At 47.6% G+C, this 13,429-nt stretch overlaps 1 protein-coding gene across 1 annotated transcript; it reads right to left on the minus strand.

Annotated features, from left to right (window-relative positions):
* Positions 1–67: 67 nt before the first annotated feature.
* Positions 68–12,702, minus strand: hira (histone cell cycle regulator a). Its single transcript, XM_086170050.1, has 25 exons — positions 12,541–12,702; positions 11,064–11,126; positions 10,589–10,699; positions 9,893–9,983; positions 9,280–9,374; positions 9,057–9,152; positions 8,458–8,618; positions 8,105–8,272; positions 7,531–7,644; positions 6,917–6,987; positions 6,620–6,725; positions 6,045–6,266; positions 5,785–5,870; positions 5,311–5,496; positions 5,084–5,227; positions 4,786–5,002; positions 4,557–4,661; positions 3,991–4,139; positions 3,755–3,916; positions 3,617–3,675; positions 3,430–3,535; positions 2,537–2,659; positions 2,293–2,456; positions 1,787–1,875; positions 68–1,313 (listed from the first exon to the last, which is right to left on the minus strand). Exons 1-25 carry the CDS (start codon positions 12,575–12,577, stop codon positions 1,197–1,199), a joined length of 3,042 nt encoding a protein of 1,013 aa, XP_086026176.1. The 5' UTR covers positions 12,578–12,702; the 3' UTR covers positions 68–1,196.
* Between the last annotated feature and the right edge of the window lie 727 nt (positions 12,703–13,429).

The raw sequence follows: 13,429 nt of genomic DNA on the forward strand, positions 1-13,429 counted from the left end.
AAAATAACCGGAAAATAATGGACTGAGATCAGAGAGGTGATTAGAAACAAAGTCCAACTTCGAAGGGTTCGGGAGAGTAAAAATATAATTTAATCAGGATAAAGTTGGGTTTTGATTCTAGATCAGTCTTGATGTTTGAAGAAATCACATCTGAACTAGGCTGTGATTTAATGTCTGTAAAGTCTTAATATTTTGGGGAAAATGAGAAAAAAATAATTCAACAGGAGTTGGAGATGAAAAAAAAAAAAAAAACAGAAAAACTTGCTTTCTGGTTTAGATGGATGATTTTCTCACAACGGGAATTCTCATTGTTTTGCAACTTTATTCCTGAAATATTTTCCTGATTTTTTTTTTCCTCTATGTTAGATGTTTCTAGGTTAAAAAAACGTTCCAGTTGGGAGTGTTTTGCCTTTCCTTCTGAGGAGATTCAAACTCTATTCGGCTTCAGTTTGAGGTCGTTTGACTTCCATCCTTGATTTAAGTCATAAAAACCATCTGAAGTAAGAAAAAAAAAAAAAAATGGTCACAGCCACAGATCCTGACTTGATCCCGACTTGGATCTTAAGTTTCTCCTTGACATGATGCCGGTTCTCCGCAGCGTGCCGTCATTTCACCGGTGGGTTCGACGAGCTTTCTGGCAGCGCGGTGTCAACGGACTTTTCCCTGATCGGCGTCTGCCAGGTGGAGCCGGGCGTTCGAAAGTCAGATTCTCTAATTGCGTTGGCGGGTGGAGGAGGAGGAGGGGAGAGGGGTTTTATTGTGAAATTCCCGTTGGCTCTTCCTGTGTGTCGGGGATTCACGGAGTTGTTTCGAAAGAGTGAGCTGGTCGAGCAGGAGGCTCCCCTCCCTCCTTCCGTTTCTTCACTTTGGTTCACGCGTATTGCTCCTGTACATCCGTCCTGCAGTCGTCGTCGTCTCCCGCCGCTCGTCTCCCGGAGGCGGAGGTGATGTGTGACGCCTTTGTCAGGCTCCGCCGACGGGAAGGCGAGGGAGACGCACCAGCAGGAAAATAAACTCAACGAAACGAAACCATTTGCTTGAAAAACAAATGAGCACCAAGTGAGTGACGTCAATGGAAGTCTGTTCTTCCCTGGCATTCCCGGGGCAACGGCCGGGCTTCCCCGGCATGGTTGTGTGTCTGTGTGTGCGTGTGTGTGTGCGTGTGAGTGTGTTGAGTGTGTCCGTGTCAGTGTGTGTTATTTGTTGCGCAGCAGCTCCAGCTGGTCCTGATACTCGGTGAAGAGTCTCTGGAAACGAAGGTTCTCACCAATGACGGGCAGAACCTCCCTCAGCAGCTCTCTCTTCCGAAGGCCCTAAACACACACACACACACACACACACACACACACACACACACAAACAATTAGCCGTGTGCTGAAACCTGCTATAAAACTCATATTATACCATATTCATCTGGAGAACTAGCGCCACCCACTGTTTCCTCTGAGCCAGAGGATGAAAATACAAACGTGCACGCGCGCCCACACACACACACACACACACACACACACATGCGCATCTTCTAACTTTGAGAGCGTTTTGGAAAAAATAATGAAACAGGTCTTAATGGCAATCTTCAGGCCAATGAGGACGCGGCCTACTTGCTTTCTGGTGATTGGCTGTCCCATGTGACATGTGAAATAGACAGGAAGTGTGTGAGCTTGGCTGTTGTTTCAAGAGCCGGTGTGTTTTCATCAGCCCGTCAAACATGACCCCACTGATGGTGTGTGTGTGTGTGTGTGTGTGTGTGTGTGTGTGTGTGTGTGTGTGTGTGTGTGTGTGTTACCAGCGTGGTGGACTCCCAGGCGGTGGCAGCTGATCTGTGAACGGGCCCCAGCAGCTCCTTGCAGAGGTCCCTCAGACGATGCTCGGACCCTGGGGAGACAGCGGTCACATGACACCACGGGAGGCACCGCTTCATTCAAAGAAAACGGTTTTGAGAAACTTTTTAGGCACGTCTCGCCTGCTCAGGATCAGGGGACGATGAAGAACGGTGAGTCATAAAGACAGGATGAACCTTATACCTTTTTAAAAAACGACTTAGATGGGAAAAGAAATGCTCTGAATCCTGACAAGAAACTTTAACAAAATCAGAAAATTTTCCATCAGGATGATAAAAACACTTTGCTTGTTCTAAAATAAATTGGATTTTCTGCTAATTACATAATTATTTAATACGACATACAAATACATGTAATTACGAGTCATTTAAATTTGACCTTTTAGCTAAAAAGTACATGAAGGCCCCCAAATTGCGCTAAAATACGTAGAGAGGAAGAATAAATTCCATACCTTCGTTGACCAGGAAGCGAGCGTAGATGAGCAGCCAGTACCGGTACTCGGACGCCGACTGCAGTGTGAGGGCGGCAACCAGCTGGTTCTCCAGGAAGGCCAGAGTCATGCTCTGCTGCAGGTGGTGCGGCGTGGACGACAGGCGGGACGCCATGCGGCCGCCGCTGTGGGTCAGACACGGGACAGGAGCGTGAGTTTCCTGTCGGGGATGCGAGCGGCGGTGGGATGGAGGCGGCGCCCCTACTTGAGGTGTCGCCCCTGCATGACGGCCAGGGGCCCCGAGGAGCCGGGTACGTCCTGGGAAGGCAGGCAGCTCCGGAAGTCGGCGCCCTGGACAAGAGCGTCTCCTCTGTCGGCGATAAGCGTCCTGGGGATGGAGCGGCAGCACGTCAGCAACGCCTCTTTCCACTCCGCTTTCCATTTCACCTCTCATACACTTCTGGGCCATCCCATGCTAATGCTAATTAAAGGCTCTATTTAGTTCCATACAAACAGAAGTACAGTAGTCCCTTGTAGTCCCCACAAAGTAGCAACCATATTTTTATTTTAATATTCATATATATTTTAAAGCTTTATGATGCTCCCCACATTCTTATTCCCAAACACTTCCTTTACTCTTAAACATAGAGTAACACTACGAGTAGTGATCGCATGTCCATGTCAAATGGACAGGGCGACATGCTGAAAGCGTGCTTAAGCGCAAGAGAGCATGAGCATCAGAGAATGATGCTTCCGTCAATGAGCGAATCAGAGGCCGGGATTAAGAACACCATGCTCTGGTTGGTCCCCATCTTAGAAAATGTTTATTTTACCATAAAAATAACTGAAATAATAAATATATACAAATCCATCTATACCACAAAGAACACTTGTGCGGCGAAAACTATGCGATATAAAATTAAATAAAAATATTTAAAAAGTGTGTTACAGTGCGACCACCAAAGGTGAACTGTGATATGGTGAGAGATTAGTGTGCTCGTATGCATTTTATCTTTTCTGCTATTTTTTAAAACAGATTTCCATCCGTCCGCAGGCCGGGACAGGATCACTCGTGCGCAGGCCACACAAAACCACCCACAGATAAACAATCAGTGCTTTTACTGATGTGCAAGTATTTTGGCTCTCTGGAATTCTCACCATGTCTCCAGGGACAGGCTGAAACAGTAGGACCTCCCGTTGGACAGACCCACCACCGGGACCCCCTGCTTGGTCAGCAGAGACTGAGACACGGTAATGTCACCGCCTGCACACACATACACATGAGCGCATCAACATGACACCTGGAACAACGGGAGGAAGTGTTGTTGCCGTGTTGAGTATTTACCTGATAAGATGGTGGTCAGGGTTTCGTTCTTCACCAGGGCCTTCTGATTGTGAACGTCCCTGCAGACCACACACACACGCACACGATCGTGAGAAAGGACCAGTGAATGGAGACACCTAGTAAAGGAGGGAAACCAACCAGACGGAGAGCGTCGCCCCGGCAGTGAGAACCATGACGAAGTAGGCGGAGCAGTGAAGGGCCGAGACGGGCGTGGGCAGCTGAATGGGGGGGAGGAGCCGGCGGCCACAGGTGGAGAAGACGGACAGCATCCGGTCTTCGCAGCCGACGGCCAGGACATCGCTGGGAAGGAGGAGGCGGCGTTAAGAGACAGCTCTCCCGTTTTGAACCACCGATCTTGAGGGTGGTTCCGCTACCTGCTCCCGGCCGCTGTGAGCACTGAGCTGGGCAGCAGCGTGGTCCAGTCCCGCCCGTCCCTGGAGCAGCGCAGCTGGCTGAGCCGGGAACCGGCCACCGCCGTCACCTCGTTCTCCACCTCCAGGAACACCGAGGGCTCCATGCTCACCTGTAGCCAGAACAATCGTCACTCAGGTAACCCCCTCGGAGTCCCGCCCACTACGCGATGACCTCCCGCTCACAATGCGTCACGCTTGGGGGGAGAAATTCGAGCTGTATTTTACAGTTTACTGTGTTTGTCATTGTGATTCAATTTGAAGGATTTTCTGTTTTCAAGTAAATTCGGACTACTCTCCTCAAATTTTCGGCGTGTTTCTTATTGAGTTTCGTACACCTTTGGTTTCATTTCAAGATTTAAAAAACAAATCTATTACCATTTATATCAGTAGGATTATAATTAGCTATTTATTAGTTTGTTCAGTAACTTTTCACTCTTCTTCAGGGCCACGAACTCCCATGAGTGTGTGGTTTTTGTGTATATATGAGAGTGCGCGCGTGTGTGTGTGTATATGTGTGTGTGTGTTACCTGCAGGCTGAAGACCTTCTGGATGCTGGGGGTGGGCAGTCTGAGGGAGGTGGCTGGGGTTGGAGGAGCAGCCACCCTGCTGGGTTGTAGCTCCACTGGAGGAAGCTATGATGCAAAACAAACTTCATTGTCAGTGAACAGGAGACACTCGGATCAGTTTACATCGAAAGTAAGGCTGTCAGTGAGACTGTCAGACTCCGGGTTGCCATGGTTACTCCTGCGTCTCTACCTGACTGAAGGGCTGTGAGATCGGGGCGGCCATCTTCTCTTTCCTGGGTCGCCCCTTCTTCCTCTTCTCCACCACCTCACCGCTGTCCATCAGCAGGTCGGGCTTCCTCTTGCCGAAGGCCAGGTTCTTGTTGATGGTGGCCATCTTGTCCTCGCTGTCGCTGCTGGTTTCCTCTTTGGTTTTGATGTCTTTCAGGATGGACACGGGGTCTTTGGGTCTGAGGAACACACCAGGGAGGGCGGGTTCAGTTTGAGCAATGCCGCCGCTCTGACTCACAGGCGGGTCCACGCCATCTCACCTGTCCATAGGCGGCAACCCGGTCGTGGAGGTGATGGCCGCCGTGACCCCGGGAGTGGCTTTCGACCTCTCAGTGAACCTGGAGTCCAGGGCCTTCATAGGCTCAATCTTGGAGGCCGAGGTCAGTAGCAGGCTGGCCTTAGCCCTGTGGGGCGGACAGAGACAGGATGTGACGAGGACACGGCGGCAGGGGTCGGAGGAAGACAAACAACTGAATCCTCCCCGTACCCGTCTTTGTCCTCTAAGCCTTTGGCGGCACTGCTGGGCGGAGGGATACTGAGCAGAGGGTCGTGGCTCGGTCGCAGGGCTTGACCGGGGCTGGAGTCGGAGGTGAGCTGGGAGGTCAGCTGATTGGACAAGGACGAGCCCGACGGCAGGATGGGGACGCTGTTGAACAGCGCCGGTGAGAAATCCCTGGGGGGGAAGCGAGGGCGTCATCAGAACAAACGTCAAACACATTCACACTGCAGCCATTTATTCAGGATTATTTCAAACACCGGTACGTGGGACTAGACTGGCATTATTTTTCGCCACTCAAGTTGATTCAATAGTCAAGCTTGGGGAGATAGTGACCCCTGCTAGTGGCAACAGGCATGCACCTGAGTTTAAAAAAAGTCTAGTCTGCACTTTGAGACACGAAACAAACCAAAAGTCCGACCCAAAGGTGAGCGGGGGGAGGGGGGGGGGGGCACATGGTCCTACCCTGTGTCCAGCTGAGCGATGCAGAGCGGCGTGATCCGCCTCCGGCCGTCGGCTGTCCTTGTCTCCACCTGTTTCTTCAGGAGATTCTGTAACACAACAGAAACCACACTGTTAACAGAGATATTTTTTCAAAACAACAATAACAAATACAAGAAAAAGACATGTTTTTTTTTTTTTGTGCAATTTCTTAAAAAAATTGTTTTGAGAGGAACCTCCCCGTAACATTTTCCAACAGACCCCGTGATTGGTGGGTCCCCTACCTTCCTGATGTCCTCCAGAGACTCCCCGTTCATCACGCTATTCAGTTTCGGGGCGGAGGACTCCGTGCCGGCGCCGGCGGAGCTGGCGTTGGCCTGCGCCGAGTTCTGTCTCTCCTGCTGGTACTTGAGCATCTCGGGGTTCTCGATGATGGTGGTGGACAGCTGGGCCTCGGTGCTGGTGATCGCCAGGCTCTTCCCGTAGATGTTCTGATGGATGGTGTTCTGGTGTGGGGGGGAGGAGAGGGGGGACACATTTGGGGGTGAGGAGCAGAAACAAAGCGGGCCCTCGAGTCGAATTGTATAGGGAGATTCAGTCTTGAGTCTACGTCGGATTATGTGAAGAATTGATTTTCAAATTAATAGAAAAAAGGCTGAGTCTCCAGAGGGGAGCTCCAGCTGCGGCCTGGGAAATGTGCGCCCTTCAAAGTAAAAAGCACAAATTTATAAATAAAAAAAACTGACTTCTTCCCAGTGTCCAACTTTTGGAACCTGCCAGTTCTGCCACATCAGGGATCTGTTGTTCAGCGCAAAGGAGGAGGTGGCAATGACGAAGAAGAGCGGAATAAGTCCGATACCTTCTCCTCCTCGCTCAGCGGATCTCCCAGCTCGTCCAAGGAGAAGTCCAGGTAGGCAACAGTACCGTCCATCGAACACACAAGCATCCCCAGGCCTGTCAGAGTCCTGCAGACACACACCAAATGAAACAAGGTCTGTGAGTCAGCTCTGAGTGCATGTGTGTGTTTGTGTATCGGTAAGATCATCACACTGTGTGTGTGCATGTGATGCCACGGTTGTAATTTCCAGCCCTTTAAGTAAGTCACAGCTGAGTGCGAACAGAAATCTGGGAGAGGACGGGATGGAAGGAGACTCACCAGGAAATGTCCATGATTGACTTATCGAACAGGTCGTGGATGACCACCAGAGGCCGCTTCAGAGACGTCAGCTGGACAGAGAGCACAGCAGAGGAGAAGTAAGAGCAACGGCCGGATCAAACTTCAGCTGAGCTCTTGAAGGTCAAACTTGTATACTGATCCTTGAACAGGTAATTCAAGCAAACTGCTTTATGAAGATGGAAACCGTTAAATCACAACATCGCTAATAATAATTCTGTCTATTAACAATGACCTGGATGACTGAGAACCCACAAAGACAATATTTTTTTATTTATTCAACTAAAACTTTTTTAAAGTTTTATAATTTGTCGCTTGTTTTTCATTGAGTTTGTAGTTCAGGTAACTTGAAGCCTATATGTGGTGGTGCACGATTCTACTTCTTCAGGTCAAAAACAACCGGTCAGTCCAGGAGAATATACATGTGCTGCGCCGTCTGGTGTTCTAGAGGGGAACTGTTTACGTGCCAGTCAAATGTGCGAAAGTAAATCTGACTGGAGGCCAACAACTCATATTCTAATGGCTTAATAGACCCAGTGAGGCAGGTAGACACCGGACTAATTCCTGAGGAAAGGCGGTGTGACCTCCACACTAACCCAGACGGAGAGCGAGCGGTCCTTGCTGCCCACGGCGCAGCAGCAGTACGGGCAGCTGGGCTTCGGCGAGCTGCCGTTTTTCTGCTTCTTCTTAAAGATCTTGGGGTTGAATTTCTGCACGGAAAACAAATGTCAGTGTTAAAATGATCCACGACGGAGACGGACCGTACCAACTGCCTTCTTTACTCCGGGCTCGTAAAACAGAAGGGAGCAGCATGTTCATCAGAGGGCGAAAGGAGAAATAACTGGAGTAGGGGTGAGTTACTGAACAGAGAGATCACTCCTCCTGGATGGGAGGATCAGAGAAAGCTAGTGACCAGCATATGCTAATCACCAGTATACCAGTACAAACAGATGATTGGTATTGGACAGGGGGGAAAAAAAAAAACCTAAAACATCAAGAAATCCCAGTTTTAAAAATCAAAAAGTATTTGATTATCATTCTGAGATCAAGAACCCATCTTCCTTCATCAAATATGAAATAAAAACTGATTGACCTTTGAGAGGGTATTGGAATTGGATTGATCGATTGGCATTTGTCAAAGCCCTGTCGGGTGGCCGTCACGATACTCACCACCACAGTGACGGCCTTCCTGTGACCCACGAAGTCCATGTTGGTCTTCCAGCCATCTCGTTCCACAATCTGAGCCGTCGGACCAGAGTTGTTCATGGCGTGTGCCGAGACCAGGTACTGGCCGTCTGGAGACCAGGACAGACGCAGGACATGCGTGGTCCCGCCACACTGACACACGAAAAACACGAGACACAAAAATGTATCATCTGCCCCTCTCAAGACATATACATTAGTAGTATCACAAAGAATGTGTGTACTCCAGCTGTCCAGCGTGTAGAATTTTCTTGCGTAATGTAATCTGCTCGTGCACGTATGCGCACACCTCCTCTGCACATCTGAGAAGGAGTGTTTACCTCGCTGAAGGGTTTGGTGATGTTGGCCTCCAGCTGCCAGTCCACCGTCCTCCACACCTTCAGGCTGTGGTCGTCAGCTTGGGAGGCGATGTATTTCCCCACGGGGTCCCAGGTCAGGCCCTTGACCAGGCCGGTGTGGCCTCGCAGACACGTCACCATCTCTGGATTGGGATAAAAGCATCGTAAACTGGACCGTTTTTTCAAATTTGGATAAAATGTGGCCAAGAAATAATCCTGAGAAACAGCCTTTGAATCCAAAAGACAATCAGCAGGTTTGGAGAATTGAAAATTCAAATAACTGATAAAATAAGACATGTTCTGGCAACATATTAACTAATAGGTGCAAAAAATATTATTAAAAGAAAGCAAGAAAATGATTGACCCAGTACTGACGAACAGCAAAGTTTTACAGTAATCATCCACTAGGGGCACATGTCCAACCACACTGCACTACATGGCAGAAATCCCGTCTTCATCAAGGAAGGTGAAAAGGAGTGTTTTCAAACACCCCGAGCAAAAGCCTGTGTCTGTTTCTGTTTTACACAAACCACACAACAATAACGACAATGCACAGCGGGTCATGTGATGTCCCCCCCTACCTGGGAACTTGCGAGCGTTCCAGATCACGATGGTGTTGTCGACACTGCAAGACGCCAACCACACGTCGTGGGGAGACCAAGCCACATCCATCACGTCTGCGCTCACACACACACACAAACACACACACAAAATGCTGAGTTCACACACCTAGCAGTGACACTGTTCACAGTGTCCCAAAAATCAAAGCAACAATGTGTGTGTGTATGTGTGTGTGCGTCTTACCTCCCGTGTGGTTCCTGAGGATGGTGACACACCTCCACTGCTCCACATTGGCCAGTTTACTGCTTGACCCAAACACCGTGCTTGGACCGATGAAGCTGCACGTATGAACACACACAGACACACACAGTACGACAGAAAAGGTGAGGCACTTTCTCTGACAGATCAGAATGTGAAATCCTAAAGACACAAAAACTCTTGAGTATTGAGCTCAGAGTCACTCTCTGATTGGCTGAGCTGCTCCAATGACCAGGATGGGTGTCTGATCTGAGATGATGTCCACGCTTTTATTTGATTTTTACACTTTGTGTCTCTTTTCCATGCAGCTTTTTACCTACTTTTCACACAAGTCATGCATGCATGCGTGCGTGCGTGTGTGTGTGTGCGTACTTATTTTTAAATTCCTCATGGAACTTCTTGATCATTTTCAGCAATTCGGCAAATAACTAAACATTTTAATTGAGTGATTACTTGTTATAATTCCCTTGGTGTGTGCGTGTGCGCAAACCCACACACACACACACACACACACACACACACACACACACACACACACACACACACACACACACACACACACACACACACACACACACACACACGCATGTGTACTCACGCTGCTCTCTTCCACACCATAACCAGCTTGTCGTCCCCTCCTGAGGCCAGGTACAGCCCGTTGTTGGACCAACGCACACAGTTCACACAGGCTGCAGAGACACATAATACACACAGTTGACTCAGGCTGCAAAGACAGCCACACACACACATAGGCTACAATGATTCAGAACACACACACACACACACAGTTCACACAGGCTGCAGACACACACTTGAAAGTTGATTGTTTAGGTTTCCAGACAAACAGAATTTGTTGAATCGTAGCAGGCGTGTATGTTTGAGTTTGCGTGTGTGTCTGTGTGTGTGTGTGTGTGTGTGTGTGTGTGTGTGCATATGTAGTGATTTCTGACCAAGTCAAGCCTCATCAAGGCCTGACCAAGGCCTGAAAAGATTCTTTCCTGATGGAAGAGCAGTGAGGAACCAGAGGCAACAACCAGTGGATTGGTGTATAAACAAATACAATTAAACACAGACCCCCTTAAAAAAATGAAATAAAAATCAATCAATCAATAAATCATTGTCTCCTCTGGAAAACACAAGAAAATAAAAACAGAAACATTTAATCCCCCAAAAACAACATAACAAAATGTATAAATAGCAGTGAGGTGTCAAAATGTCAACTGTATTCTATGTGTAACGATGGACAGCCAGAACCAAAAATCGATCAGAGAGACAGGACGTGGGCGTCTCTTACCGAGGTGATTGTCCATCTGGCAGAGCATCTTGGGAATATTCTCATTCTTCTCGTCCTCCTCCCGCAGCACCGGCGCCATGTTCCAGATCATCACCTTTCCCGAATCCTCACCTGAAAAGACACCGAGTCACATGATGCTTCGGTCGTCCCCTCCAGAGGGGAGATTTTCATTTTGACCGTAAACCATTTATCATTTAATTTAAAAAAAAAAAAAAACACTATTGGTAACCAACACAAAAAAAAAATCGGAAACATTTGGACTTATCTAATTGGTGGGTTTTAAATGCAGATTTTTGACATGAAGGTCAAAGGTCAAGCTACAGCGCTACCTACTGGATGTAGCCATCAAACCTGGCCTTACATTGACATTAACTTTGTGTTTTTCTTCTACCTCATTTACCAGTTTCAAACTTGTTACATCAGAATTAATCTATGTATATGCGTGTGTGTGTGTGTGTGAGTGTGTGTAGTTTACCTTGCCCACCAGTTGCAAACTTGGTTCCATCAGGATGAATGTCAACTGAAAATATGGGTTTGCCTGTGAAAGGAACATGAGATTATATTTGACAGCTGATTAACTGATTGATCAGATACATCAGGGAAAATCAATGACAATTAGCGTGGGGAAGGGGTGCGGGTTGAAAGCAGATATTAATACCTCATACTGCCCCCTTGTGGAAGGGTGAACTGAGGCGGAGGGAACATTTTCAAAAGCAACTAGAGCTCAAATCAATAACATATTAATCAAGCAAATATGTGTAGTTTGATTGACAGGCCGGGATGAGGATTAACAATAATCTGTCCAATCAGGTCCTGATCTTTCCAATAACGATTGAGTGCCTAGGAGAGAAACTCTGTCAGATGACATCTGTTTCTGTTGTTGCAAACTTCATTCCTGGTGGTTCTCTGCTCTATTCGTAAAAGTAATTGCTTTGAGATTTTTGGGGGGGAGAATTTCTGGCAGATGTTTGCATGTCACGAAGCTTTGTCGATATCGAGCGGGATTTCAATCACAAAATCCATCAGCTTCCTGGTACTGAACGGTCACCGGAATTCAACTCCATTATTTTAAGGGAGGGTTCAAGGGAGGCCCTGGTTCTTACTATGAGAATTTTTGCTAAATTTGTTTCTCACTTTGTTTCGCTCCTGGCAGAATTTCCTAAAGATTTTGCGAAAGAATCATGCAGGTTTTCAGAGTTAGATGATCATCTCCTGCCCGTCTCCCTAATATGTTAGATTGTTTTATTACTATCAACATGAACAGCTTTTCTCTCTTCTTTGCGATTTTTTGCAAAAGTGAAGCCATTTTTAAAATCCATCCCCCTACATAATTTTCACATTTATTTTGATATGTTCCCATTGATTTTTTCCAGAAGGAAATTTTCCTAGGATCTGTCACCCACTGATGGGTGTCTTGTCCAAGAAGGTTAGCAAACAATTAGCCCGCTGTGACTTCGTGCCCGTTGGCCTCATGCAGCCTCGGTTCCCTTCCTGATATCCTTCACCAACTGACACTTTATTGACGTTAGCTGCTGGACGAGCTACTTCGCCCGTCACCCGTGTCTTTTCAAGCGTGGGACGTGAATCTTAGCGAACGACAATATACTTTTTTTTTCAGTGGGAGGGGGGGGAGAGACACAAACAGTCGGACATGTGTCATTTGGCAGGCAGGTTAGCTAACGTCAGGGCTAGCCGGGGGAGTGAGGGGGCTAACTAGCTAGCTAGCTACTGTTAGCAAACATTAAACATTTGGGAGTCACAGTCGGTGACAAAAGAAGACCGTGAATGTGTCTCCCGCTGTGGGAGTGGGACTGGCCCCGGCGAGTGACTCTCAAGTGACCCAACAAGTCAGCCAAGTGTCGGCCGTGGCTACCATCATGCCACCTTATCAATTCGCCCCCCTCCGACAACAAAAGCCCAAGTTGGTCCAACAGATTCCTGCACAAGCTTACCGTTGTGGCTCACCCAGCTCGGCTTTAGCAGCTTCATTTTACCCCGGCTTTTGTAACTTCCTCTTAGCTTATATCCCGTATGAGCCCCGCCGGGGCTCGGTTCTGGGCCGCCGTCCTTTTTGTCTCAAACTCCGCCCGACACTTTTGTGTTTTTCTTATTCAACCCCATCGCTGCTGCGGCGACGGCAGCATCCCCGAGTGTCTCCGAGCCGAGCGGAGACGGAGGGAGGGAGGGAGGGCGGGAGGGAGAAGGGCAGCCCGGACCGGAGACGAGGTGACACCGCGCAGCTCAGGAACCGCGGACCGGAAAGGCGACGGACGACCTTTCACAATAATCCCACAATGGGAAATGTCACACTTCTTAGCGTAGTATAATTTAATTTTCTACTTCATTTTAACTTTAAAATTCCTTTTAGACCATTTTTTTGTGATATACCATTTAAAAAGAAACGGAAATCCGGCATTTTTATTCAACTGATGCATATTGACTTTTAATGTGAAAGGACGTTGAGGTTGTGATGCGCAAACTCGCAATTTAAATCGTCAATAGGCAGGATGAAGACTGTTGAACAGCAAAGCCTTCAAACTGTGAAAATAGAAAGTGGAAATAAATCTTTTAAACGATAAAGACGATCGGGTTTTGTTTGAAAAGGCTAAATTCCGCATGTCAGACATTTATCAAATGATTCATTACTTTCATATTTATTTAAACTTTCCACCTTACTGCAGGGAATCTCAAAATCTTTGTACTTAAGACCTCAAGACACTTTATAGCCTTGAGTTGTTACTTAGACACTTTATAGTTTTATTTGTATTTCTTATTTGACCCCCCTTTTTATACTGTTCATACAATTTCCTACTATTATTTATTATTGTTATGTTTTACTTG

This window comes from Fistularia commersonii, chromosome 22, assembly GCF_037954325.1.
Source record: "Fistularia commersonii isolate RoL2024-O1a breed Wild chromosome 22, RoL_Fcom_v1.0, whole genome shotgun sequence".
In the NCBI taxonomy this organism is placed as follows: Eukaryota; Metazoa; Chordata; class Actinopteri; order Syngnathiformes; family Fistulariidae; genus Fistularia; species Fistularia commersonii.

Excerpts from the sequence above, each read along its gene's own strand:
- hira (XM_086170050.1), bottom strand. The coding sequence starts at position 12,577 with ATGAAGCTGCTAAAGCCGAGCTGGGTGAGCCACAACG. Across the intron at positions 7,645-8,104 it reads GGAAGGCCGTCACTGTGGTG|AAATTCAACCCCAAGATCTT; the intron begins GTGAGTATCGTG and ends TTTTCCGTGCAG. Across the intron at positions 4,140-4,556 it reads AGAAGGTCTTCAGCCTGCAG|GTGAGCATGGAGCCCTCGGT; the intron begins GTAACACACACA and ends TTCTGGCTACAG.